The 27,247-nt window shown below is 41.0% G+C and overlaps 1 protein-coding gene and 1 pseudogene across 1 annotated transcript; one reads left to right on the top strand and one right to left on the bottom strand.

The window, feature by feature from the left end:
• Positions 1-7,821: 7,821 nt before the first annotated feature.
• On the bottom strand, positions 7,822-18,061 carry LOC136508691 (AP-2 complex subunit sigma). Its single transcript, XM_066503437.1, has 6 exons — positions 17,932-18,061; positions 17,747-17,845; positions 17,577-17,627; positions 14,086-14,259; positions 13,087-13,146; positions 7,822-8,181 (listed from the first exon to the last, which is right to left on the bottom strand). Exons 1-6 carry the CDS (start codon positions 17,932-17,934, stop codon positions 8,140-8,142), a joined length of 429 nt encoding a protein of 142 aa, XP_066359534.1. The 5' UTR covers positions 17,935-18,061; the 3' UTR covers positions 7,822-8,139.
• Positions 15,827-16,801, top strand: LOC136509389 (uncharacterized; annotated as a pseudogene).
• Positions 18,062-27,247: the final 9,186 nt, after the last annotated feature.

The raw sequence follows: 27,247 nt of genomic DNA, 5'->3' as shown, positions 1-27,247 counted from the left end.
ATACGAGATACCAAACTATGATAGCTTTGTAGCCCATTTGCCTATTCTGCCGAAGGCTTCTTTGTTTCTGAGCAAGTCTTGCAGTGGCAGCGATGTTGGAACTGAGATTTCGTGGGTTTGGAAATAATGCTTTAGTTTTCTTGATGCCATGAGCACTGCGTAGGCAACCTTTTCTACCTCAGTGTAGTTTAGCTTGGCTCCGGACAGTGCTTCTGAGATAAAATAAACTGGCTTTTGATTTTTGCCTGATTCTTTTTCCAGCTCGTGAACTAAGATTGCGCTGACTGCATGGTCGAAGGTCGACACATACAGCAATAGGTGGCTGTCTGATTCTGGGACGGAGAGCACTAGTGAGTTTGCTAGATACTCTTTCAAGTTATGAAATGCCTCCGACTGCTTGGACCCCCACTCGAAGTTGCCTCTGCCCCTCAGGGCTTGGAAGAAGGGTAGGCTGCGTTCTGCTGATTTTGAGATGAATCTATTGAGCGCTGCTATTCTTTCCATCAGCTTTTGCACTTCTTTCTTGTTTTTGGGCTTTGCCATTGTCATTATTGCTCTGGTTTTGTCTGGGTTCACTTTGATGCCTTCGCTGCTTATGATATATCCGAGCATCTTCCCTTTTATGACTCAAAATATGCATTTTTCTAGGTTGAGGCAGAGGCCAGCTGTCCTGAGGTTGGCGAATGTCTCCTGTAAGTCGAAGACATGATCATCCTTGTTCTTGCTCATGACCACTATGTCGTCGACGTAGGCTATGATGTTTCTATCTAGTTGTGAGCCCAAAACTTCCTTTGTCATTCTGGCAAAGGTTGCTCCAGCATTTTTGAGGTCCTCTGGTAGTCTGGTGTAGCAATATGTCCCGAATGGAGTGGTGAAACTTGTCTTATCTTCGTCTTCTTTTTTCATCCAGATTTGGTGATACCCAGAGAAACAGTTGAGGAGAGAGAACCTCTGGCATCTGGCTGCCTTGTCGACGGAGGCATCTATTCTTGGCAATGGGAAATGGTCTTTTTTGCAAGCTTTATTCAGATCTGTGAAATCTATGCACATTCTCATTTTGCCATTCTTCTTTGGTACCAGTACTATGTTTGCAAGCCATTCTGAATACTTGACTTCCCTGATGACTTTTGCATCTAGTAATCTTTGCACCTCCGCCTTTGCTGCCAGGATTCTGTCCTCCAACATTTTTCTCTGTTTCTGCTTTCTTAGTCTCATGTTTTCATTGATATCCAGTTCATGCTGTATGATGTCCCTACTGACTCCCTAGAGGTCGGAGGCTGACCAGGCGAAGATGTCTTTGTTTTTTACTAGAGTTTCCATGAGCTCTTCCTCCTCTGCCTTGCTCAATTCTGAGCTGATTGTTACTTTTCTGTCTGGTAACTCCTTTTCTAGAGGGATCAGCTTTGTCTCTTCTTGACCTGCCATATCTATTTTTCCTCTGGGCATATCCGGAGGCTCTAGTTATTTGTCTGCTGACTCAACTGCATTGATGTTTCTTTGGGCTCTGTAGATTGTTTTTTCTATGTTTCTTGCTTCTTTCTGGCTGCCTCGTACTGTGATAATACCATGGAGTGCTGGTATTTTCATGCACAGGTAGGCCATATGTAGGGCTGCGTTGAATTTGGTTGTGAATCCTCTGCCCAAGATGGCATTGTATGGGTAATATAGATCGACGACGTCGAAGGTTATGTACTTGGTTCTAGCATTTGCTTGGGTTCCAAACGACACTGGGAGTGAGATTTTTCCCAATGCTTGTATCTACTTGCCTCTGAATCCTATTAAAGGGGATTCGGAGGGCTGTAGTTGATTTCTACTGAGCTTCATTTGGTCGAAGGTATTTGCAAAGATGATATCTGCTGAACTGCTAGTGTTAATCAGCACTCTGCTTATCTCCCATGCTGCTATGTTGGTCTTGATCACCATTGCATCTACGTGAGGGTAGCTCTCTAGCTGGAGATCTTCTTCTATGAAGGTGATTGGGACTCTGGACCAATCTGTGTATTTCGCTGGGCCTTGGACTGCTACATTGTTTACCAGGCGGAGGTGATCCTTTTTCTGTTTTTTTTTGTTTGAAACTCCATTGATGATCCTCCAGCGATTGGTAGTATCATGCCTATTGTTGGTAGCGATCCATGGGGGTTGACTTGATTTTTTGGGTTTGGCTCATTTTTTGGTGCTGGTGGTTGGTTGTGAGGTTGCGGTGGAGGCAGTTGCTGCATGTGGTGCTGTTGCGGCGGAGGCTCGAACCTAATTTGGTTTTGTGCCAGTGGGTTTGTTTCAAGGTAGGTTATATGGGGAGATTTTGGGTTTATGTAGGTCAGGCTTGCCTTCGACCTATAGTTACCCGCCGGAGGCTGCTGCGATGGCTGCTGACCGCCATGCTGGTAGGAAGTTTGGGTAATAGGCAGAGGCCAGTGTGGAGGGATGTATTTGGGTTGTGTTTAGCGCTGGGTACATTGGGCAGTACTGCTGGTGGCTAGTTGTGTAGGTGGTGTTGACCTCTCTTGCGCTCTGCTGTGTCGGAGCTTGGGCAGTCTGCTTGTTCTTCATCCTTTCCTGTGTCTCTTTTGTCTCCGGACAATCTTTGGTGCTTTGCCCTGCGTTTTCGCCGTGAAAAATGCAATATGGCCTACGTTGTTTCTGGCTGTGGTTTTTGTTCCAAGTTTTTGCCTTGGTAACCTTGTCGACCTTGGTTCCTAGGTCTGGGTCTCTGGCCGTGCTGGCGCTTCCAGTTTCCCTTGCTCGGTGTGAGGTTGACCCTCGATGCTGAGCACTTGCCCCTGGCCTGGTTTCTGATTTGATGCATTCTGGTTATTATAGGTTTTATGGGAGTTTTTGCTGTTGTTTTGCTGTCTGTTTTGACCCTGCTCCTCTAGCCTTTTCTGGAGGTCATTGTCTGATCTGTAGTATTTCTCGAACTCATCATACAACTGCTGCATGGAAGTTGGTTTCTTTCTTGCTAGGTGTGCAGCGAATGGCCTGATTTAGAGGCCTTTGATCGCTGCTTCGATGGCGATCTCGTCTGGGACGTCTGGTGCCTTCGCCTTTAGTTGCACGAATTTCTGGAAGTAGTCGTGTAGTGTCTCTCTCTGTATTTGCTTACACTGGAATAGATCTATGGAAGTCAGCGACTGTGCTGTTAGCCCCTTGAAATTTGCCAATATCTTGTCCCGGAGGTTATCCCAAGAATAGACTGTGCTTGATTTGAGCATAGAATACCAAGTCAATGCGTCGCCTTCGGCTGCAATGACAAATAACTTTGCCAAGATGGCGTCGTCTCCGCTGGCGGAGGCTACTGCTGCCTCGTAACTCATAATAAACTGATGGGGGTCTGTCTTGTCATTGAACTTTGGTAGTGTGATTGGCTTGTACGCCGTTGGCCATGACGACTGTTGTATGCCTTTAGAGAGTGGGGACTTGGGATCGATAGGCCTCCACATCACCTGAGATGGCATCATGGTTGGGCTGATCACTGGCAGAGGTGTTGCTACAGAGGTTGGGATTGCGGAGGTTGACGCTGGTACTGCATGCTGCATACTTAGCATCTCAGCATGTAGGACTGCCAACTGCTGCCTTATTTCTGCTGCTTGTGCCGATGCTTGAGTAGCTTGCTGATTAGCAGCGAATGCTGCTGCCATTCTATCCCTCTCTTGTTGCGCTCTTTGCAACTATGCTTGCAGCTGTTGCAGTTCTTGCTCGAGTGTTGTGCCTGAATTTGGTTGGGCCTCTGGATCTTGAATTTCTAGATCTTGGGGTTCCGGTGGTTGACCCTGGGCATCTGCTCTGGTGTCATCCTCTGCTGGCAAGGTTGCGTAGGTGCTACGAGTGGTGCGCCTAGGCCTTCCTCTCTGACCCATGGTCATTGCTGCTCTGGTGGTGGTTTTTCTTTTCCCTGCCATCGTTGGTTTGCCTTGGCCAAACCACGGTGGGCGCCAATGTTGAGACTGACGGTCTCAGACAGTGGGGAATTAGTAGGGGCCTCCGCCCGATGAGCGCGGTAATCGGGCGGAGGCTTTGGATGGGTTGGCTCGGTGAGTGGGAGTGCAAGGGAGCAACACGCAATGCAGTGGTTTCATTAATACATTCACCAACCTCTCGCACTGTTACAAGTGTTCCCTATTTATAGGACTCAACTACTTCTTGACAGAATTTATTACAATGCCCCTCAACTGCTACAGTACATTCCTGGAATATTCTGCCACTAGTCTCTCGTTTGCGGGGCAATCTTGCTACACCGTCTTCAAGTAATGGGCCTCCATAAGCGGTCGGCCCACCATGCCTCGGTCTTCGGCCCAGAGGCCTGGGTTCCCGACGCTGGCCTCCGTCTTCAGGGGCACGCCGCTTCCTGCGCGGGTCTCTGCCAGTCCGATCGGAGACCTCATTCGTAAGTCTCCGCCCGGCCGCGCGTGGGCCATGCTGGCACGCTCGCGCGGACTACGGGCGCCTGCGCTTGGGTACCTGCACACACTTAGCGCGCGCCGCTTCCTACGCGGGTCTCCGCCGGTCCGGTCGGAGACCTCATCCGTAAGTCTTCGCCTGGCCGCGCGGGGGCCATTCTGGCGCGCTCGCGCGGACCACGGGCGCCTGCGCTTGGGTACCTGCACACACTTAGGCAAGATTGTTTGTTTGATTAGTTCGGGGGTAGGGCGGCCTCCGCCTTTAGCGCCGGAGACGCCTGTCAGACGAAGCGGGGCGGCGTCCGCCTGAGCGGCCGGAGATGCCTGTGCCCGGCCCGGGCGGAATCCGCGACAAGCTCGCTGAGCCTCGTGCAGCGCCCTACAAGCATAGCTAGGAAAGTTCCTTTAGTCAGTGCCAGATCTCCGCCCTAAGACGATCGAAGACGCCTTGGTGACACCTCGCCGTCGGAGGCCTTCGCCACCCGCCAAGGCCGTGTTACAACAACAGGCAGTTCTCAAATAACAATAGTAAAGCATCATGATTGTTATTGACATTTTATACTGACGGTTCATAAAACAGCTAATAAAAAACTAAAAAAATGTCGCCTGTTATCGCCACAAGAAATGTTTCGTGTACTAGTGTTCTTTGCCATCTTACACCCTGTTCGCTCGATCGTAGCCATGCTTATCAGTCATGATACAGTGTTTTTCTCTCACAACAAAACAAGATAAGCCGGCTTATAAGCCAAAAAAAAAAATGATCGAGCGATCAGGGTGTTAGACCTTTAACCCCTGGTAAGCTTTGATGTGACGACTACACTAAATAATTGCCCAGCTATCTGTATTGAAAACATGTTTAATTCCATTGGCCCGTCTGGATTCGTGCTCTTGTGCACTGTCTTTCTTTACTTTTCCTCGTAGTCTAATAAACATCTATATAGATCTCTTGCCGTACTTTATTCTTTATTTTTCTTTTCTTTATTAGACAAATTCATGTTCCAAGTCTTTGACGTTACATCAGTTTTGAACTACAGCTGAATACATATTCATGCAAAATCCCAGAGAGAGCAGATGGTAGGATTTACTCCAAGATGAAAAATGCTAGAGAAAATATAATTCTTTTTCGGGTTAAAGGGACACAAATGTGTGCTACCGGTGGCCATGTTTTGAAGCATTTCAAAAGAAGCACCAACCAACAAAAGGATATACTATTTGAAGCATATTTACCTAATGTTTAACCAATTCTTTTCATCGAAAACTGAAATTTCATTTTTATTGAATCAATTTCTAATCTCATCATCCAAAAGGTATCGAATATGGGTGGCTGTAAGGCACTGTTGATCCTGATAATCCCAAACGCTTATCCCTTCTTAACCCCTCGACATCTTTTGATTGCAACGACATGACAGAGACATGTCAAAAACATTGGTAATCACCGGATTAATGTGGTCGGCATGTATCGGATTCTTGGGACCGGCCGTGTATGGCTAACTTGCTGGGACCAATTGCAAATCGCTGTACAGAGGATCTCATAAAACACAAAGAGGTTATGTGCATCATCCCAATATTGTTGTCATGTCACAATCCTTGTTTCTTTTCCCCTGCAGCATGCATGGCTTCTCTTTCTTTTTTTATTCTTTTTTTGTTTCTAAAGCTTTTCTTAATGGCCATGCTACTTTCATATTTTTGTGACATCAGATCACTGATTTCAACTATTTCATTCGTTAAATGCGGCCTAATTTTGTTGGTTTATTAAGCACATCAAATGTTTATTTGGATACTAATCCACAAAATTATTACGGCATACAAGTTTGTATTGGTATTTTTATATAATAAGTTTGTATCGGTGTTGAATTTGCAAACTATAATGTTATTGACTTGAATATTCTAATAAACCTTATGTCATAGATATTTTATTTGCAAAAAGTCACCATCAATTCTCATGGGCTCGAATTAATGTCTTCAAAAAAGTAGATCGAATGAATTAATTAGACAATTTTCATTATTTATAAGGGTATTGATTGAACAAAATGAAAACAATATTGAGTTCTGCAGTGGAGTGGAAACTATTTTTTTTTTTGGAGCAAACTACGGAGGGGAGAGCTTCCCCGCCTAGATATATTGATTTATCATCAACAGGAACGGAAACTATTGTGGTTTATGCATTATTGGTATATGTGTACATATTATTAATATATACCTTATCACGTTAGGAATGTATATATGGCACATCCTTAGATAGTTAAATATTTGATTTGTGGATGCAAATCGTCGCCAAAGAGAAATTAGAATAAGCTGGGCCCAAGTCAGAAGTCAGAAGTCGAAAGCATAGCAAATCCGTGCACAAAATTCTTCGTCCATCGTTTTGTATATATATACATAATACATGTGGCTATGGTTAGTTGAGTTACGTGTTGTGTTACTTGCAAGGGATGTATAGCTAAGTGGAAACCTTTGTGTTGTGTGTGATCATTTCCTTGGCGTTAAGACACATTAACACCATCCTTTAATAAACAAATAAAGATACCTTAACACCTTCTTCCAACTAGGATTAGTGTTGTGCTTTGGTTCGAGAGGGATGCTAGATTTGGTTAGTTGGAACAATTAACAAACATAAGTGTACTTTGCCTTCAAAGTGTTGTCATAATATGTGCCAAAGTTATGTATGTAGGTGGCCCGGGTTGCCAGGGCTCCGTTCCGTTGTCTTTTTTATTCTACAATCCACATCCATCAGGGAGCAATACGACAACCATGAGTTTTTCATCTATATTTTTAAGAAATATGAGATACATACACCAACCCATATACACAACGAAAGTTTACCGCTAGGGCCTTGCTTGGTTAATCTCTTTCTCAAAGCTTTTGGAAGGGATAAAAGAGACTTTAACTTACGAGGGATTTAAATTCCCTCGACTGCAAGTTCGTAATCGCATGAACTCATTATCTTCTTATCTTCCAAGAATCTGTTCACAAACAAACCAGCGCGTGCACGTACGTGTACAAATTAGTCAGTCCATAGGGTACGTGTACATTCATCACCTGACTCTGCTCGTTAACTTTGATAATTGTTTACCGCGAGTTATGAATTTGGTAGTTTTTGTTGCAAACAAAAATAAAAATAAAACGCATTAACAAGCACAAAAGAAGAAACTTGAAAGAAATGTGGTTACACGATCAGCTGGGCCTACTAATACTAGTTTTTTTTTTGAAACCCTACTACTACTAGTGCGTGAAAAGCCCTCAAGGGCCCAGCCCATTTATCACCCACCTTCCAGAACAGTGAAGAGGCTGGCACAACGAGAATTTCAGGACTACCAGTGTCATCTGAGATAGCGAGATTCATCCACTACTGTCACAAACACATCAATCAGCATACATCTCAGGTATCACTCATTGAAACTTTCTTGGTTGCACCGATATTTCGTCATAGACATAAGACAACAAATTCTTACTGAGGTTAGTAAACAATGATCAGTATTCAGTGGAGTCAAAAGTGGCCACTTAACAGATCACTTCGAACAGTGGATCTTTTGCTTTGCCATAAAATTGAAATCCTCACATACAGTTAAAAATCCATCGGTAACCTCAGGAAACGTAAAAAGACACATGCACCGATTCACAGTTTGGGATAAATGATGCACAACAGGTACAAAGAATTGTAAAAAATATGGAGGCAACTTTGTCGATTGGGCAGAACTAGCTCCGGACCTATGCTAATGTACAACGCACCATTGTTTCTTTTTCATTCCAGCTTCTCAAGCTCGCCCATCCTCTCTATAATTGCCTGAAAAAGACACAAGTGATGAGAATGAATGTGCAACTTTAAAGTAAAGCAAAAAAAAAAAAAAAAGCATGTTAAGTTTTCCAGTATAAAGTCTGTAATGAAAACAAAGCACAACAAGATTCCATGCACATGTATATTAAGCCCCGATTGGTGGAGCTTCTGTCAGCTTTAGCTCTGGCACCTTCATGGGCTGTAGCTGCTATTTGTATATACAACAACAACACAACAACAAGAAAGCCTTTAAGTTCCAAACAAGTTGGGTTAGGCTAGAGTTAAAACCCAGCAGAAGCAATCAAGGTTCAGGCACGTAAATAACTGTTTTTCAAGCACTTCTATCCAAGGCTAAATCTCTGGGTATATTTCATCATTTCAAGTCTCCTTTTATTGCCTCTACTCAAGTCAACTTCGGTCTTTCTCTGCCTCTCTTCACGTTACTATCCTAGCTTAGGATTCCACTACGCACCGGTGCCTCTGGAGATCTCCGTTGGACATGTCAAAACCACCTCAACCGATGTTGGACAAGCTTTTCTTCAATTGGTGCTACCCCTAATCTATCACGTATATCATCGTTCCGAACTCGATCCCTTCTTGTATGAACGCAAATCCAACGTAACATACATATTTCCGTGACACTTATCTGTTGAACATGTCGTCTTTTCGTAGGCCAACATTCTGCACCATACAACATATAGCAGGTCTAATCGCCGTCCTATAAAACTTGTCTTTTAGTTTCTGTGGTACCCTTTTGTCACATAGGACACCAGATGCTTGGCGCCACTTCATCCACCATGTTTTGATTCTATGGCTAACATCCCCGTCTCTCTGTAGCATTGATCCTAAATATCGAAAGGTATCCTTTTTAGGCACTACTTGATATTCCAAACTAATATCTTCCTCCTCTCAAATAGTAGTGCCGAAGTCACATCTCATATACTTAGTTTTAGTTCTATTGAGTCTAAAACCTTTAGACTCCAAAGTCTCCCGCCATAACTCTAGTTTCTGATTCATTTATGTCCGGCTTTCATCAACTAGCACTACATTATCCGCGAAAAGCATACACCAAGGGATATCCCCTTGCATGTCCCTTGTGACCTCATCCATCACTAAGGCAAATAGATAAGGGCTCAAGCTGATCCTTGATGTAGTCCTATCCTAATCGGGAAGTCATCCGTGTCTCCATCACTTGTTCAAACACTAGTCACAACATTGTTGTACATATCCTTAATGAGCACAACATACTTCGTTGGGACTTTATGTTTGTCCAAAGCCCACCACATAACATTCCTAGGTATTTTATCATAAGCCTTCTTCAAGTCAAGAAAAATCATGTGTAGGTCATTCTTCCTATACTGCTCCATAACTTGTCTTATTAAGAAAATACTTTTCATGATTGACCTTCCGGGCATAAAACCAAATTGGTTCATAGAGACCCGCGTTATTGCTCTCAAGCGATGCTCGATAACTCTCCCATAGCTTCATAGTATGGCTCATCAACTTAATTCTCTGATAATTAGTACAACTTTGAATATCCTCTTTATTCTTATAGATCGGTATCAATATACTTCTCCACTCGTCAGGCATCTTATTCGATCAAAAAATATGGTTGAACAGCTTGGTGAGCCATACTATAGCTATGTTCCCGAGGCATCTCTACACCTCGATTGGGATACCATCCGGTCTAATCGTCTTACCTCCTTTCATCCTTTTCAACGCCTCTCTAACCTCAGATTCTTGATTCTCCGCACAAAGCACCTATTGGTGTCATAAAAAAAGTCATCCAACTGAAAGATATTGTCCGTATTCTCACCATTGAACAATTTGTTAAAATACTCTTACCATCGATGTCGGATCTCATCCTGCTTCACCAAACGATGCTCCCTTTCATCCTTAATACACTTAACCTGATTGAAGTCCCTTATCTTTCTCTCACGAACCCTAGCCATCCTATAAATATACTTTTCTCCTTCCTTCGTACTCAAATGTTGGTAAAAATCCTCGTACGCTCTACCCTTTCCCACACTTACAGCTCGCTTTGCAGTCTTCTTTGCCACCTTGTACTTCTCTATGTTGTCCACTCCTATCATGGTACAAGCGTGTATAGCATTCTTTCTTCTCCTTAATAACCCTTTGGACTTCCTCGTTCCACACCAAGTATCTTTAGCCTCGCGTCCACTTCCTTTGGTTACTCCACACACCTCTGAGGCCACCTTCCAAATGTTGGTTGCCATCTTCTCCCACATGTTTATATCCTCTTCTTCCTTACAAGAGCCCTCTTTGATAATCATTTCCCTGAATACCTCTAACGTCTCCCATTTCAGTTTTCATCACTTTGTTCTTTCAATCTTAGCTTGTTTATCCCTAAAGTCTGCCACCAAAGCTTATGTTAAGAAACAGCACACTCCCCTGGTATCACCTTGCAACCCAAGCATGCTCGTTTGTCCTTTCTTCTTGCGAGGACAAAGTCAATATGACTAGAGTGTTATCCGCTACTGAAGGTCACTAGATGATATTCTCTCTTTCTAAAGAAAGTGTTGGCTATTATCAGGTCAAAAGCTACCGCGAAGTCCAGAACTTCCTTCTCCTCCTGATTCCTACTACCATACCCAAAACCTCCATGAACTGCCTCGAAACCCGCGTTTGTAGTACCTACATGCCCATTAAGATCTCCTATAAAAAAAACTTCACACTACTAAGTATAGCTCTGATCAGACCATCTAAGTCTTCCCAGAACTATCTCTTAGCACTCTCGTCAAGGCCTACTTAGGAGCAGTGTTCGCCTAAACGGATTAAACGGGCAATAAACGATAAACGGTGATAAACTGTTTTGTTTAGGGGTAAACGGAAATTAAACGGTTGACCGTTTAAATGGTAAAAAACGGGAAAAACGGCCTAAACGGAACGAAGATAAACAACATTAAACGAGCTAAACAGCTATTTAAACGACCGTTTTGGCAAAACACGAGGTAAATCTAGTTCAGTTTTGTATGAATAAATTTATATACTTAAGTTTATTATATTTATAAATGTGTACACCTGATATGTTACATGCATAAATATCTATATTTGGTTCTTTTCACATGCATAAATATATATACATACCAAAATAATTGATTTTTACTCGGATAAATATGTATAAATGCTAGAATACTTGATTTTTTACATGCACATATATAATTATATGTATTTTTTTTATAAAAGTACAAAACCGTTTAGACCGTTTAACTTCGTTTAAACACCGTGTAAATAGCCTAAACGCTAAACGAAGGGCGGCCGTGTAAAGACCGTTTACCGTTTAGGGAAACATTGCTTGGGAGGCATACGCACTAATTACGTTCAAGACCATATCACTAACGACAAGGTGGACTAAGATAATCCTATCTCCTTGCCTTCTCACTCTCACCACATCATTCTTAAGGCTCTTATCAATCAAAACTCCTACTCCATTTCTATTCGCGACTGTCCCTGTGTACCAAAGCTTAAAACTTGTATTGTCCACCTCCTTCGCCTTCTGACCCTTCCATTTAGTCTCTTGAACGCATAATATATTTACACGCCTCCTAGTCGCGGTATCAAATAATTCTCTTAACTTACCTGTAAGCGACTCTATATTCCAACTACCTAAACGAATCCTAGTTGGTTCGACTAGCTTCCTTACCCTTCACACCCGTCGGCTCAGATGTGAAGACCCTTGCTCACTGGACACCATGCCCAGATCACGACACGGCGCGTCACCAAGGGAGTGCCGACCCGGCCCTTGCCCATTTAACACCATACCCGGGTTCCGATATGGCACGTCGCTAAGAGGGTTACGCCCAAACAATTTTCTTTCGGGTTTCATCTCCATTAGAATGGCTAGATTTAACGTTGGTTCGCCACCCTTATCACAACCCTCCTCCTTTACCAGGACTTGAGACCTGCTATGTTGAGCATAGACGGATGCTGTAGCTGCTATTTGTATATCTTTTCTCAAAATAAACTAGGAGCCATTCTTGGCTTCACCGGCTGTGGCTGACTGGCTCCAGCTCCTCCGCACACTCTAGCAATGAGGAGCCATGCCAAATGGGGCTAAAAGGGATGCAAGTTGTGGCACCAGTGGGTAGTTCTAGGTTACTAATTTAGTTTATTTGCTTCCCTACATGCATTGGTCTATCCACAAAGTTAACTAAAATGTGTGAGTTCCAGGTCAACCCAATGACCCAGAAGGCCATAAGAAACAAAACCTGCATCCCTAGTGTCAATTCAGAGTAAAACTGCAAACAACAGTGCATTTAGCCTAGAATTATCTGGGAGTAGCAAATTTAGAAAACCCACAGATACTTGTGTCGTGCCACAGTTTCACTATTTAGTTCAAGTCATTATTAACATCAATCATCCTGCAATAGTGCAGGCACAACTTCAATAATAGAACACTTCTGGAAAGACCGCATAAAATGCTGAAAACCATTCAGTGTTCTGTTCTGTAGAATAACAGGTACTATGCTATTTTTTTTTAATACAGAAAGAATAAGGGCAGCTACATTTAGGAAAGCAGAGAAATGCTTTGTAGTGTGAATAGCAAGCTATGCCAGCACACCTTTTCGTAAATCATATTAAGTTTTGACTCCATGCAGATTGACAATATTGATATATTCAGTTAATCTCATTTCAGGTAGAATAGTTGCACAAAAGAAATACTTTTACTATTCTAGAACTCCTACAGTCAAGGGAAAGTTATAGTGATACTATCTAAAATAGTAGCACCTGACCTTCCACTAAAAGAAATTATTAATTGATTTTCTGGGTATATTCAGTTACATCATATACTCAATACTGAGAAAACAATGGATGCTTCGATCAATAATTTTTATACAAATACCTAAACATATGGATGGCAGTGAATTTGTATTATGATGGGAAAAGCAATACCCTTTTGCTTGTTTCTTGAAGCTCTCCGGCAAGAATGAACTCATCCAATATCAAGTAGACCTACAGCACATAGCGAAAAAGTTCAAGAAGCAAATTCACAAATGATAGTTAGATACTTTAGTATTGTTTTTGAAAGACAAAAACTAGAGAGCAAAAGCAGTCACATTTTGTCTTGATTGTAGCAATGTTTATTTCCAAATATTCAGTTCTAAATAGACTGTTGTGAAAATTTCTTTCCTAGTGTCTAATGCAAATACAGATTGAGTTTTGACAATATAGAGAAGGGCTTTCGGTGATCATATGTGCAACCTCCCAATGCATAGATAATTGTTTATTGAAGACACTAGAACTCTAAAGCAAAGTGAAAATACATATTTAAAAATTATCATTTGACAACGAGAAGGTACTATATATTGACATATAAAAGAATCATGACAAAAATCAGAGTACCAGAAAACAGGGCAAAATAACTAAAAGGTTGTTACTAGTTCAAATAGCTCAGCGATGTCATGTATGCAGGAGTAACATCTTATAAAGTCATGATGCTAACAGTTTCCCTATGGCCCCTTTTATCATCTGCGCACAAGTATCTAACACCTTAACGAGTGCCAGATGACAAACACAACACCAAATAAGTAAACATCTTAGCAGAATGCAATGGTGCTAGCACATATGCATGATTTTGGGCTCAGAGAATGTTTAACCCTAACACATTAAATAGCTTTCAGTTTACAAATCAAACTTTTCAGTACAGTTATCTAAACTGCATAGCAGATTACATGTTAACACAATCAATGCCAGCAGGGGCTTTTTAAAAAATCTTAGCCAGAATACAGTAGCACTAGCTCAATATATGCAAATTGGTCACAATGAACTTGTTGATAAAGAGAATATTTAGATGGAAATTACTCTTTCAAGTTTCAATACAAGATGTGAAAAGATCAAAAGTGTTGACTTATTGCAGATTGCTAGATTAGCCTAGTGAGACATTGAGGTTACCTTGTGGAAGTTAAATACTAAATCAAGTTCACACACATTGCTGAAGAAATGGTCCAATATCTCGACAAACAAATGGATACATTCCAAGTATGCCAATTCATTGTCGGTGATGTCCACGCACATAGAGAAAAAAAGTCCTGCATATCTTCTGTAGATAACTTTGTGTGTGCGGAACTGCAAGAGAAATCCAACATCAGTTACAAGAGTTAGAACAAACAGTGAAATTGAAGACCTTTTTTATGGTCATACTAAATATCTAATCATCAGTTTCTGGAAGTTGATTACTGATAGGGTTTTCACTGTCGTATGGGGACCTGTATGAATGAAAACGGAGCAGCAAGAGGATGATAGATGACAACAAAAAAATAGTATGAATGTAATGTTGTTATGGATTGACTTCGGTAGATGGATTAGCAGAGACCCTAGATAGCAGCCCTTCCTCGGGAACTATCTTAGGATCTTCTTGCTTGACTATAACTGATACAGAGTTCTCTTTTATAGAGATGACTGACTTGACCCCTAATGAAATATCCTAACCGAATCAATCTAACATATCTCTTTCCTAACAAACCAAACCGATCTAATCTAATCTGGCCTGTTACTGTACCCTGGCTGGCTCCACTTGCCATAACACTACTCCACCCCTCCAAGACAACTCGTCCTCGAGCTGTGGCGATTGCTGGAGCAGAAGACCATGCAGTCCAGAGAAGATCGCCATGGCAGCCCTGCTAAGGAGTCCTATGTTGCAGTTGTAATCGAGGCAGAAGACATACGGCTCCCCAAAATCAACTCCGTCCCATGGAATCTGCTTCTGCAATGGTGCACGATCCATACCTTCCTCCTCAAGGTGCCAAACCTGGCTGCTCCATCTGATCTGCCAGGAATCTAATCCGCCTGACTCGAATCCATGGAGTGCCTGCACGTGGAGTCGATGGCGCCCTCCACGAGCAGCCACCCCTGCTATGGGTGCAGCAGAGCAGGGCTGCGCTGGAGGCGTACTCCAAGCAGCCGATGGAGCTTTGAAGGCCTGCTGCTGAGCCGGCGGGGAATCTGCGCATGCAAACAGCCACGGCCCTGCTCAAGGGATCGGTGCTGCGGCTCGTAGAGGCAGCGACAAAGGCACCATGTCCGCCAATGTTGGTGCAGGGTTGATCGCCTGCATGGGTGACGCTGGTTAAGAGACTGCCAAAGTCGTGACAGCCGGGGTCTTCATTGGTGGTGCCACAATTGTCGGCATAGGGGATATCAGGGCTGGAGATGGTAACGGCATCCTGGCCTTGGCCCTCCGGTGTGACGGCACGTAGCGTTGGACAGCGCCACCCGCCAAAGCGGCTACCTGGTTGTCATTCACGTTGGCCTGGCTTGCGGCATCGATGGTCATGTCGCCCTCCAAGGCCTTCATGGGGACGAGGGGCCGGTTGACGGCGACCGTGGCGGCGGTGGGTGTCGCTGCTGCCCCCACTTTCTTCTCTTCCTGGAATTTCTCCAAGCGCGCAATGCGCTCGTCATGCGAATTCAATCGCTTGTTCATGGTGGAGAGTTGCGCGAGGATGTGGTCAAGCTTGGCATCCATCGCCACAAGATCGATGCTAGGGCCCGTCATGGTGGATGACGATGCCCCTGCGCTGGATCTCCGATACCAATTTGTTATGGATTGACTAAGGTCAATGGATTAGCAGAGAGACCCCAGATAGGAGCCCTTCCTCGGGAACTATCTTAGGATCTTCTTGCTTGACTATAAATGATACAGGGTTCTCTCTTTTATAGAGATAATTGATTTGACCCCTAAGGAAATATCCTAACCGAATCAATCTAACATATCTCTTTCCTAACAAATCAAACCAATCTAATCTAATCTGTTCACATGCTACAGTACCACGTGGGCCCCTTGGCCGGCTCCACTTGCCATAACACTGCTATGGCTCCCGCATCTACTGTTTCCTCCTGGATTCCGCCTCAGGCTCAGGCTTGGTCCTCCTCGACAGGTGATGCTACATCGCCAACCTCGTCAACGCCCCTACCGCTGAGGGCACCACGAGCACCGACTTACGCATCCAGGTTACCTTCCGTGCCGCCCGCCCGCCACTTGTCTCACACTTCTGCGTCCACTGCCCCGACCTCGAGTTCCCCAACGCAGTTCCCAAGGTCATCACCACCGACGCTGATCTCGTCCTCCTTTGCGTCCCCGTCTACCCGGACACCATCGGCCACGGACGCGACTGGGACTACTTCGTCTACAGCCTGCGCGCCCGTCGCCTAGATCTGGTCCCGAACCCGAACTACAGGTGTCTCACCGACTCCGCAACTGTCATCCTTAGCCGCGAAGACGAAGACAGCACCAGCTGGTATGCCATCGCCGCCCTAGGTGTTAAGGCCCCCGTGTTCCATGGTCGTCGCGTGCTCATTGGGTGGGATTTCGACCTCCACCTGAACAAGTCCTCCAATTCCTTCGAGGGGTGGATCTCCAAGGTGATGTCTGTGAGTGATCTCGTGAGGGACAGGCTAATCCCTTTACCTGATACTACCGAAGACAGGTTGTACCATGAGACTGAGAAGACCATCGCAATCGGCGGTGAGGGTGGCACAGTCGCCTGGGTGGACCTCTGGCATGGCATCTTCTTCTGCGACGTGCTCAGCGAGTGCCCTGTGCTCCACGACGTCCCACTGCTGGTGCCGGCAAGGGGCAACTGGAATCGGCTCCACTTGCCATAACAAATGTCCTGATGGATAGTAAACATTATCATTTGCCACATATTCACACACTAACTTAAATCTCCATCCTAACTCATGTCTTCTAAATCAACAGTGAGCAAGATTTGATCTTGCCTTTTGACAAGTTCAAGAACATGAACTTTATGATTCTGACTGAAGTTTGGTAAAATTGACAAAGCTAGATTTGGTTGTACTAAAATGAGTTTAAAGCTATGCCTACTGCATGAGAGTTAAATTGGGCTCACTAAAGAGTAAAGAAAGACAAGATAGGCATGAAATAGGAATCCTGCAAATGGTTACTAGAATTTTTTTCAAAGGCTAATGATGATGCAATCAAGCGAATTTCCATTAGATATTCACAATATTCTATTCAAGCATGGGTTATTTGGATCTATTTGTAATTTACGAAGAGTTAACCTATTGTGTAAAACTTCAGAGTTTAGACATGCATGTGCATACCCACTATGATGTTCCTGGTTAGCAGCCTAATATGGGAAGATTCTTCAGCAAAACTCAAATTTTTTAGAGAAAATTCAGCAAAACTTAAATGACTTAGCAAGTCTCGATGATAAGTGTTAAAAGCAAATGCACTCATTTTAATCATCCAGTGATCTTTGTGTATCACGTGTTACACAGCCACCACACAAAATTTAGGAACTTTCAGCGTGCCAAGCTGATTCTGTAGCTCAGAATAGCAATTATGAATTATCCCTTTCTTCCAAACAGTATCCCCAATCTAACGAGAAAATACCCTAATCACAAGAGCTAGAACCACCCACCTCGACGAAGTTGGTGAACTTGGGATCCCGGTTGACCACGAGCCGATGCACCTGGATTCACAGCAACCAAGAACCAAGAAACACCACCGGGGGTCAGCAACGCCCAAATCAAAGCCGGAGCCAGAATGCGGCACCAAGACCAAATCTTTCTTCTCCACCAGCAGGCTCACCTCGTACTCGACCTTGTGCTTCTCGGAGTCCTCGAGCGGGACGTAGTACTTGGCCAGCCGCGTCTTCCCCTGCCGGTTCTGCAGCAGGATGAACCGGATCTGCACCGGCGAGGCAGATCGAACCAAGGTGAGGAACAGGAAAGAATCAAGGAAAGTATTGGGGCAATCGGATGCGGGTTGGTTACCATGGCGGAGGACGCCGGGGATGCCTGAGAATTGAGAAGGGCAGGAGCGTGATTCGGGAGCGAGGGGAGAAATGAGAAAGAGTTTTCGTTTCTCTGTTCTTCCGGATCGCGGTTTTGCTGTATACTTACATGCTGAAAAGTCTCGGTTATTAGGCCGTCCAACGTAAAGGGTTGGCATATTTGTTTCAGTAAAAAAAATTCTAAGAATTTGAACGCCTACAGTCTCAATTTATACATTAAGCCGCGTTTAGCCTCCGGAAAATTTTCCTTAATCCTATGTTTTTTTTTTAAATTGAACTGTCCATTCCAAATAGACGTGCACTGAGGAATACCCATACTCGCTTTGTTCCAAATTATAGAATATTTTAACTTTTCTTAATATACAGATTTTACTAGATATATATTATGTCTAAATACATAGTATAATTAATATACCTAGAAAATAATTAAATGTCTTATTATAATTTAGATTTTTTTTAGAATTGAGAGAATATAAAATAATCGTACAAGGATGGAGAAACATTGGCCATAACATGTCATTCTAAGCTTCCTTTGGAACTAGATATCTATATTCACTAGATGTATTTGAGCGAGCTTTATGGGTACATGAAAATTTAATCTGTTCGTTTGTTGGTTTCAGCCAGGGTTTATCAGTCATGGTACAGTATTTTTCTCTTATAACAAACCAGCATCAGCCGGGTTATCAGCCCAGAAACCAACAAGCGAACATGTTGATTGTCTATGGTCCATAAACATTAGGCCTCCTTTGGATTGGAGGATTTTCATAAGAAAAGTAAAGGATTTTATTTCCTATAGGATTGAGAATTGTGTTTCCTATGCTATGCTGCTCATTTCAAAGGAACAGGCAAGTATGCATGTTGCCGCTAATGCAAAGGGTCTAGGGTGCCTGCAAGTGGAGTATGTGAAGATCAATGCTGTATGCCTTTAATAATTTATCTATCTTTCTAATTCCTTTCCTGTGCTCTATCCAAAGGGTTATACTCCTAGTTTTCATGTGTTTCTCAATCCTCCGTTTCGCATATACTCTATCCAAAGGGTTATACTCGTAGTTTTCATGTGTTTCTCAATCCTCCGTTTCGCATATACATTCCTATCAAAATCCTACATTTTCACTATTCCTATGTTTGATCTTTCTTGTGTTCCAAAGGGGGCCTTAATCATGATTTCTAAGGCCCCCGGATTGTAATTCTATTGAAAAACTTACTATGAATCCCTTTGGAATAAAGGATTGGGTTCCTACAAATCACATAAAATTCCTATGGAATGGCTTGTTTCGAAAGAATTTTGGAGGAATTTTGCCAATAGGTTGAACCTCATGGAATGTTTCCTTCGTGTCATTCCCTCATCAAATTCCTATGTTTTTCCTATGCTACATCGAAACGTTCATCGATCTTACATTTTCTGTGTTTCTTCAATCCATATGAGATGTTAGAACATTCTATTCCTACGCTTTTTCTTATTTCTGCCTTTCTAAAATCATGCATTCCAAAAAGGCTATAAAAGATTATTAGGTCTTTGACAAAATTTAGTTTAGTGGACCATAGAAAAGAGCAATCATGATATCTTTATTTTCTTTGAAAAGGCCTTTGACAAAATAGAACATGAAGTAGTACTTACTTTGATGGAGGCTAAAGGTTTTGGGCAAACTTGGATTGGTTGTATCAAATCAATTCTTTCTTCAGACACATCAGTTGTTCTGTTAAAGGAGTGCTGGGAAAACTTTTGATTGCAAATGGGGTGTTAGACAAATTGATCTTTATCCCCATTACTGTTTGTTCTTACAACAGGCTTTTTTCAATGACCAGCCAAGGATCTTTGCTCCACAGTTTTGGTCAAAAAAACAAAGCCAAACACAATCCATTACCCAATTCGCCAATCCTGTTGCAAACTACCTCTTACTTCCCTATCATGCAACATGCTGATGACACCTTAATCATCATGAAAGGTGATGCCAGACAACTTTTATTTTTAAATTAGTACCAAACACCTTCTTGGAATCTACCGTTCTAAAGGTTAACTTCAAGAAATTAATGATGGTTCCCATAAACATCTATGAGAAAAAGCTAAATTATCTAGCAAGAAGTTTTGGCTATGCAAAAGGCTCTTTACCCACATACTTAGGGCTACATCTTGGAATCACAGCCAAAGCTAGAAGAATTCATTCCCTTGTATAAATAAATGCGAAAGAAGATTAGCAAGTGTCACCACCTTTCTCTCCCAAGTTGGTCAGCTAGAGCTTACAAATGTAGCTTTTTCATTTCCACCGAGTTTTTACATGAGTACCTTCACTCTACTAGCTTCTATTGTCAAGCAAATAGATAAATACAGAAAACAAGCTACGTTTAGCCTCCGAAAAATTTTCCTTAATCCTATGTTTTTTTTGAAATTGAACTGTCCATTCCAAATAGACCGTGCACTGAGGCATACACATACTCGCTGTGTTCCAAATTATAGAATATTTTAACTTTTCTTGATATACAGATTTTACTAGATATATATTATGTCTAAATACATAGTATAATTAATATACCTAGAAAAAAAATAAATGCCTTATTATAATTTAGATTTTTTTAGAATTGAGAGAATATAAAATAATCGTACAAGGATGGAGAAACATTGGCCATAACGTGTCATTCTAAGCTTCCTTTGGAACTAGATATCGATATTCATTAGATGTATTTGAGCGAGCTTTATGGGTACATGAAAATTCAGTCTGTTCGCTTGTTGGTTTCAGCCAGGGTTTATCAGCCAAGATACAATATTTTTTTCTCACAACAAACCAGCATCAGCCGGGGTTATCAACCCAGAAACCAACCAGCGAACATGTTGTTTGTCTATGGTCCATAAACATTGGGCCTCCTTTGGATTGGAGGATTTTCATAAGAAAAGTAAAGGATTTTATTTCCTATAGGATTGCGAATTGTGTTTCCTATCCTGCTCATTTCAAAGGAACACCGTAGGAAAAGAAACATCTAACTAGACCTCATTTTTTTCATTCCATCGCGTAGGACCGAGGCAAGTATGCCTGTTGCCGCTAATGCAAAGGGTCTAGGGTGCCTGCAAGTGGAGTATGTGAAGATCAATGCTGTATGCCTTTAATAATTTATCTATCTTTCCAATTCCTTTCCTGTGCTGTATCCAAAGGGTTATACTCCTAGTTTTCATGTGTTTCTCAATCCTCCGTTTCGCATATACTCTATCCAAAGGGTTATACTCGTAGTTTTCATGTGTTTCTCAATCCTCCGTTTCGCATATACATTCCTATCAAAATCCTATATTTTCACTATTCCTGTGTTTGATCTTTCCTGTGTTCCAAAGGGGGCCTTAATCATGATTTCTAAGGCCCCTGAATTGTAATTCTATAGAAAAACTTACTATGAATCCCTTTGGAATAAAGGATTGGGTTCCTACAAATCACATAAAATTCCTATGGAATGGCTTGTTTCGAAGGAATTTTGGAGGAATTTTACCAATAGGTTGAACCTCATGGAATGTTTCCTTTGGGTCATTCCCTCATCAAATTCCTATGTTTTCCTATGCTACATCGAAACGTTCATCGATCTTACATTTTCTGTGTTTCTTCAATCCATATGAGATGTTAGAACATTCTATTCCTACGCTTTTTCTTATTTCTGCCTTTCTAAAATCATGCATTCCAAAAAGGCTATAAAAGATTATTAGGTCTTTGACAAAATTTAGTTTAGTGGACCATAGAAAAGAGCAATCATGATATCTTTATTTTCTTTGAAAAGGCCTTTGACAAAATAGAACATGAAGTAGTACTTACTTTGATGGAGGCTAAAGGTTTTGGGCAAACTTGGATTGGTTGTATCAAATCAATTCTTTCTTCAGACACATCAGTTGTTCTGTTAAAGGAGTGCTGGGAAAACTTTTGATTGCAAATGGGGTGTTAGACAAATTGATCTTTATCCCCATTACTGTTTGTTCTTACAACAGGCTTTTTTCAATGACCAGCCAAGGATCTTTGCTCCACAGTTTTGGTCAAAAAAACAAAGCCAAACACAATCCATTACCCAATTCGCCAATCCTGTTGCAAACTACCTCTTACTTCCCTATCATGCAACATGCTGATGACACCTTAATCATCATGAAAGGTGATGCCAGACAACTTTTATTTTTAAATTAGTACCAAACACCTTCTTGGAATCTACCGTTCTAAAGGTTAACTTCAAGAAATTAATGATGGTTCCCATAAACATCTATGAGAAAAAGCTAAATTATCTAGCAAGAAGTTTTGGCTATGCAAAAGGCTCTTTACCCACATACTTAGGGCTACATCTTGGAATCACAGCCAAAGCTAGAAGAATTCATTCCCTTGTATAAATAAATGCGAAAGAAGATTAGCAAGTGTCACCACCTTTCTCTCCCAAGTTGGTCAGCTAGAGCTTACAAATGTAGCTTTTTCATTTCCACCGAGTTTTTACATGAGTACCTTCACTCTACTAGCTTCTATTGTCAAGCAAATAGATAAATACAGAAAACAAGCTACGTTTAGCCTCCGAAAAATTTTCCTTAATCCTATGTTTTTTTTTGAAATTGAACTGTCCATTCCAAATAGACCGTGCACTGAGGCATACACATACTCGCTGTGTTCCAAATTATAGAATATTTTAACTTTTCTTGATATACAGATTTTACTAGATATATATTATGTCTAAATACATAGTATAATTAATATACCTAGAAAAAAAATAAATGCCTTATTATAATTTAGATTTTTTTAGAATTGAGAGAATATAAAATAATCGTACAAGGATGGAGAAACATTGGCCATAACGTGTCATTCTAAGCTTCCTTTGGAACTAGATATCGATATTCACTAGATGTATTTGAGCGAGCTTTATGGGTACATGAAAATTCAGTCTGTTCGCTTGTTGGTTTAAGCCAGGGTTTATCAGCCAAGGTACAGTATTTTTCTCTCACAACAAATCAGCATCAGCCGGGGTTATCAACCCAGAAACCAACCAGCGAACATGTTGTTTGTCTATGGTCCATAAACATTGGGCCTCCTTTGGATTGGAGGATTTTCATAAGAAAAGTAAAGGATTTTATTTCCTATAGGATTGAGAATTGTGTTTCCTATCCTGCTCATTTCAAAGGAACACCGTAGGAAAAGAAACATCTAACTAGACCTCATTTTTTTCATTCCATCGCCTAGGACCGAGGCAAGTATGCCTGTTGCCGCTAATGCAAAGGGTCTAGGGTGCCTGCAAGTGGAGTATGTGAAGATCAATGATGTATGCCTTTAATAATTTATCTATCTTTCCAATTCCTTTCCTGTGCTGTATCCAAAGGGTTATACTCCTAGTTTTCATGTGTTTCTCAATCCTCCGTTTCGCATATACTCTATCCAAAGGGTTATACTCGTAGTTTTCATGTGTTTCTCAATCCTCCGTTTCGCATATACATTCCTATCAAAATCCTATATTTTCACTATTCCTGTGTTTGATCTTTCCTGTGTTCCAAAGGGGGCCTTAATCATGATTTCTAAGGCCCCTGAATTGTAATTCTATAGAAAAACTTACTATGAATCCCTTTGGAATAAAGGATTGGGTTCCTATAAATCACATAAAATTCATATGGAATGGCTTGTTTCGAAGGAATTTTGGAGGAATTTTACCAATAGGTTGAACCTCATGGAATGTTTCCTTTGGGTCATTCCCTCATCAAATTCCTATGTTTTCCTATGCTACATCGAAACGTTCATCGATCTTACATTTTCTGTGTTTCTTCAATCCATATGAGATGTTAGAACATTCTATTCCTACGTTTTTTCTTATTTCTACCTTTCTAAAATCATGCATTCCAAAAAGGCTATAAAAGATTATTAGGTCTTTGACAAAATTTAGTTTAGTGGACCATAGAAAAGAGCAATCATGATATCTTTATTTTCTTTGAAAAGGCCTTTGACAAAATAGAACATGAAGTAGTACTTACTTTGATGGAGGCTAAAGGTTTTGGGCAAACTTGGATTGGTTGTATCAAATCAATTCTTTCTTCAGACACATCAGTTGTTCTGTTAAAGGAGTGCTGAGAAAACTTTTGATTGCAAATGGGGTGTTAGACAAATTGATCTTTATCCCCATTACTGTTTGTTCTTACAACAGGCTTTTTTCAATGACCAGTCAAGGATCTTTGCTCCACAGTTTTGGTCAAAAAAACAAAGCCAAAGACAATCCATTACTCAATTAGCCAATCCTGTTGCAAACTACCTCTTGCTTCCCTATCATGCAACATGCTAATGACACCTTAATCATCATGAAAGGTGATGCCAGGCAACTTTCATTTTTAAATTAGTACCAAACACCTTCTTGGAATCTACCGTTCTAAAGGTTAACTTCAAGAAATTAATGATGGTTCCCATAAATATCTATGAGAAAAAGCTAAATTATCTAGCAAGAAGTTTTGGCTATGCAAAAGGCTCTTTACCCACATACTTAGGGCTACATCTTGGAATCACATCCAAAGCTAGAAGAATTCATTCCCTTGTATAAATAAATGCGAAAGAAGATTAGCAAGTGTCACCACCTTCCTCTCCCAAGTTGGTCGGCTAGAGCTTACAAATGTAGCTTTCTCATTTCCATCGACTTTTTACATGAGCACCTTCACTCTACTAGCTTTTATTGTCAAGCAAATAGATAAATACAGAAAACAAGCCGTGTTTAGCCTCCGGAAAATTTTCCTTAATCCTATGTTTTTTTTTAAAATTGAACTGTCCATTCCAAATAGACCGTGCACTGAGGCATACACATACTCGCTTTATTCCAAATTATAGAATATTTTAACTTTTCTTGATATACAGATTTTACTAGATATATATTATGTCTAAATACAAAGTATAATTAATATGCCTAGAAAAAAATTAAATGTCTTATTATAATTTAGTTTTTTTAGAATTGAGAGAATATAAAATAATCGTACAAGGATGGAGAAACATTGGCCATAACGTGTCATTCTAAGCTTCCTTTGGAACTAGATATCTATATTCACTAGATGTATTTGAGCGAGCTTTATGGGTACATTAAAATTCAGTCTGTTTGCTTGTTGGTTTCAGCCAGAGTTTATCAGTCAAGGTACAGTATTTTTCTCTCACAACAAACCAGCATCAGCCGAGGTTGTCAGCCCAGAAACCAACTAGCGAACATGTTGATTGTCTATAGTCCATAAACATTAGGCCTCCTTTGGATTGGAGGATTTTCATAAGAAAAGTAAAGGATTTTATTTCCTATAGGATTGAGAATTGTGTTTCATATGCTGCTCATTTCAAAGGAACACCGTAGGAAAAGAAACATCTAGCTAGACCTCATTTTTTTCATTCCATCGCGTAGGACCGAGGCAAGTATGCCTGTTGCCACTAATGCAAAGGGTCTAGGGTGCCTGCAAGTGGAGTATGTGAAGATCAATGCGGCATGCCTTTAATAATTTATCTATCTTTCCAATTCCTTTCCTGTGCTCTATCCAAAGGGTTATACTCGTAGTTTTCATGTGTTTCTCAATCCTCCGTTTCGCATATACTCTATCCAAAGGGTTATACTCGTAGTTTTCATGTGTTTCTCAATCCTTCGTTTCGCATATACATTCCTATCAAAATCCTACATTTTTCCTATTCCTGTGTTTGATCTTTCCTGTGTTCCAAAGGGGGCCTTAATCATGATTTCTAAGGCCCCCGGATTGTAATTCTATTGAAAAACTTACTATGAATCCCTTTGGAATAAAGGATTGGGTTCCTACAAATCACATAAAATTCCTATGGAATGGCTTGTTTCGAAGGAATTTTGGAGGAATTTTGCCAATAGGTTGAACCTCATGGAATGTTTCCTTTGTGTCATTCCCTCATCAAATTCCTATGTTTTTCCTATGCTACATCGAAACGTTCATCGATCTTACATTTTCTGTGTTTCTTCAATCCATATGAGATGTTAGAACATTCTATTCCTATGTTTTTTCTTATTTATGCCTTTCTAAAATCATGCATTCCAAAAAGGCTATAAAAGATTATTAGGTCTTTGACAAAATTATGTTTAGTGGACCATAGAAAAGAGCAATCATGATATCTTTATTTTCTTTGAAAAGGCCTTTGACAAAATAGAACATGAAGTAGTACTTACTTTGATGGAGGCTAAATGTTTTGGGCAAACATGGATTGGTTGTATCAAATCAATTCTTTCTTCAGACACATCAGTTGTTTTGTTAAAGGACTGCTGGGAAAACTTTTGATTGCAAATGGGGTGTTAGACAAATTGATCTTTATCCCCATTACTGTTTGTTCTTACAACAGGCTTTTTTCAATGACCAGCCAAGGATCTTTGCTCCACAGTTTTGGTCAAAAAAACAAAGCCAAAGACAATCCATTACCCAATTCGCCAATCCTGTTGCAAACTACCTCTTACTACCCTATCATGCAACATGCTGATGACACCTTAATCATCATGAATAGGTGATGCCAGACAACTTTTATTTTTAAATTAGTGCCAAACACCTTCTTGGAATCTACCATTCTAAAGGTTAACTTCAAGAAATTAATGATGGTTCCCATAAACATCTATGAGAAAAAGCTAAATTATCTAGCAAGAAGTTTTGGCTATGCAAAAGGCTCTTTACCCACATACTTAGGGCTACATCTTGGAATCACAGCCAAAGCTAGAAGAATTCATTCCCTTGTATAAAAAAATGCGAAAGAATATTAGCAAGTGTCACCACCTTCCTCTCCCAAGTTGGTCGGCTAGAGCTTACAAATGTAGCTTTTTCATTTCCACCGAGTTTTTACATGAGTACCTTCACTCTACTAGCTTCTATTGTCAAGCAAATAGATAAATACAGAAAACAAGCCACGTTTAGCCTCCAAAAAATTTTCCTTAATCCTATGTTTTTTTTTGAAATTGAACTGTCCATTCCAAATAGACCGTGTACTGAGGCATACACATACTCGCTTTGTTCCAAATTATAGAATATTTTAACTTTTCTTGATATACAGATTTTACTAGATATATATTATGTCTAAATACATAGTATAATTAATATACCTAGAAAAAAATTAAATGCCTTATTATAATTTAGATTTTTTTAGAATTGAGAGAATATAAAATAATCATACAAGGATGGAGAAACATTGGCCATAACGTGTCATTCTAAGCTTCCTTTGGAACTAGATATCTATATTCACTAGATGTATTTGAGCGAGCTTTATGGGTACATGAAAATTCAGTCTGTTCGTTTATTGGTTTCAGCCAGGGTTTATCAGCCAAGGTACAGTATTTTTCTCTCACAACAAACC

This window comes from Miscanthus floridulus, chromosome 15 (genome assembly GCF_019320115.1).
Source record: "Miscanthus floridulus cultivar M001 chromosome 15, ASM1932011v1, whole genome shotgun sequence".
NCBI lineage: Eukaryota > Viridiplantae > Streptophyta > Magnoliopsida > Poales > Poaceae > Miscanthus > Miscanthus floridulus.
Note: the sequence above shows the minus strand (reverse complement) of the source record. Positions and strands in the feature narration are given on the sequence as shown.

Coding starts and splice junctions, on each gene's coding strand:
- LOC136508691 (XM_066503437.1), bottom strand. Junction 14,260..17,576: donor AGTTCACCAACTTCGTCGAG/GTGGGTGGTTCT, acceptor TTTCTCTTGCAG/TTCCGCACACACAAAGTTAT. Junction 13,147..14,085: donor TAGTATTTAACTTCCACAAG/GTAACCTCAATG, acceptor TATGTGCTGTAG/GTCTACTTGATATTGGATGA.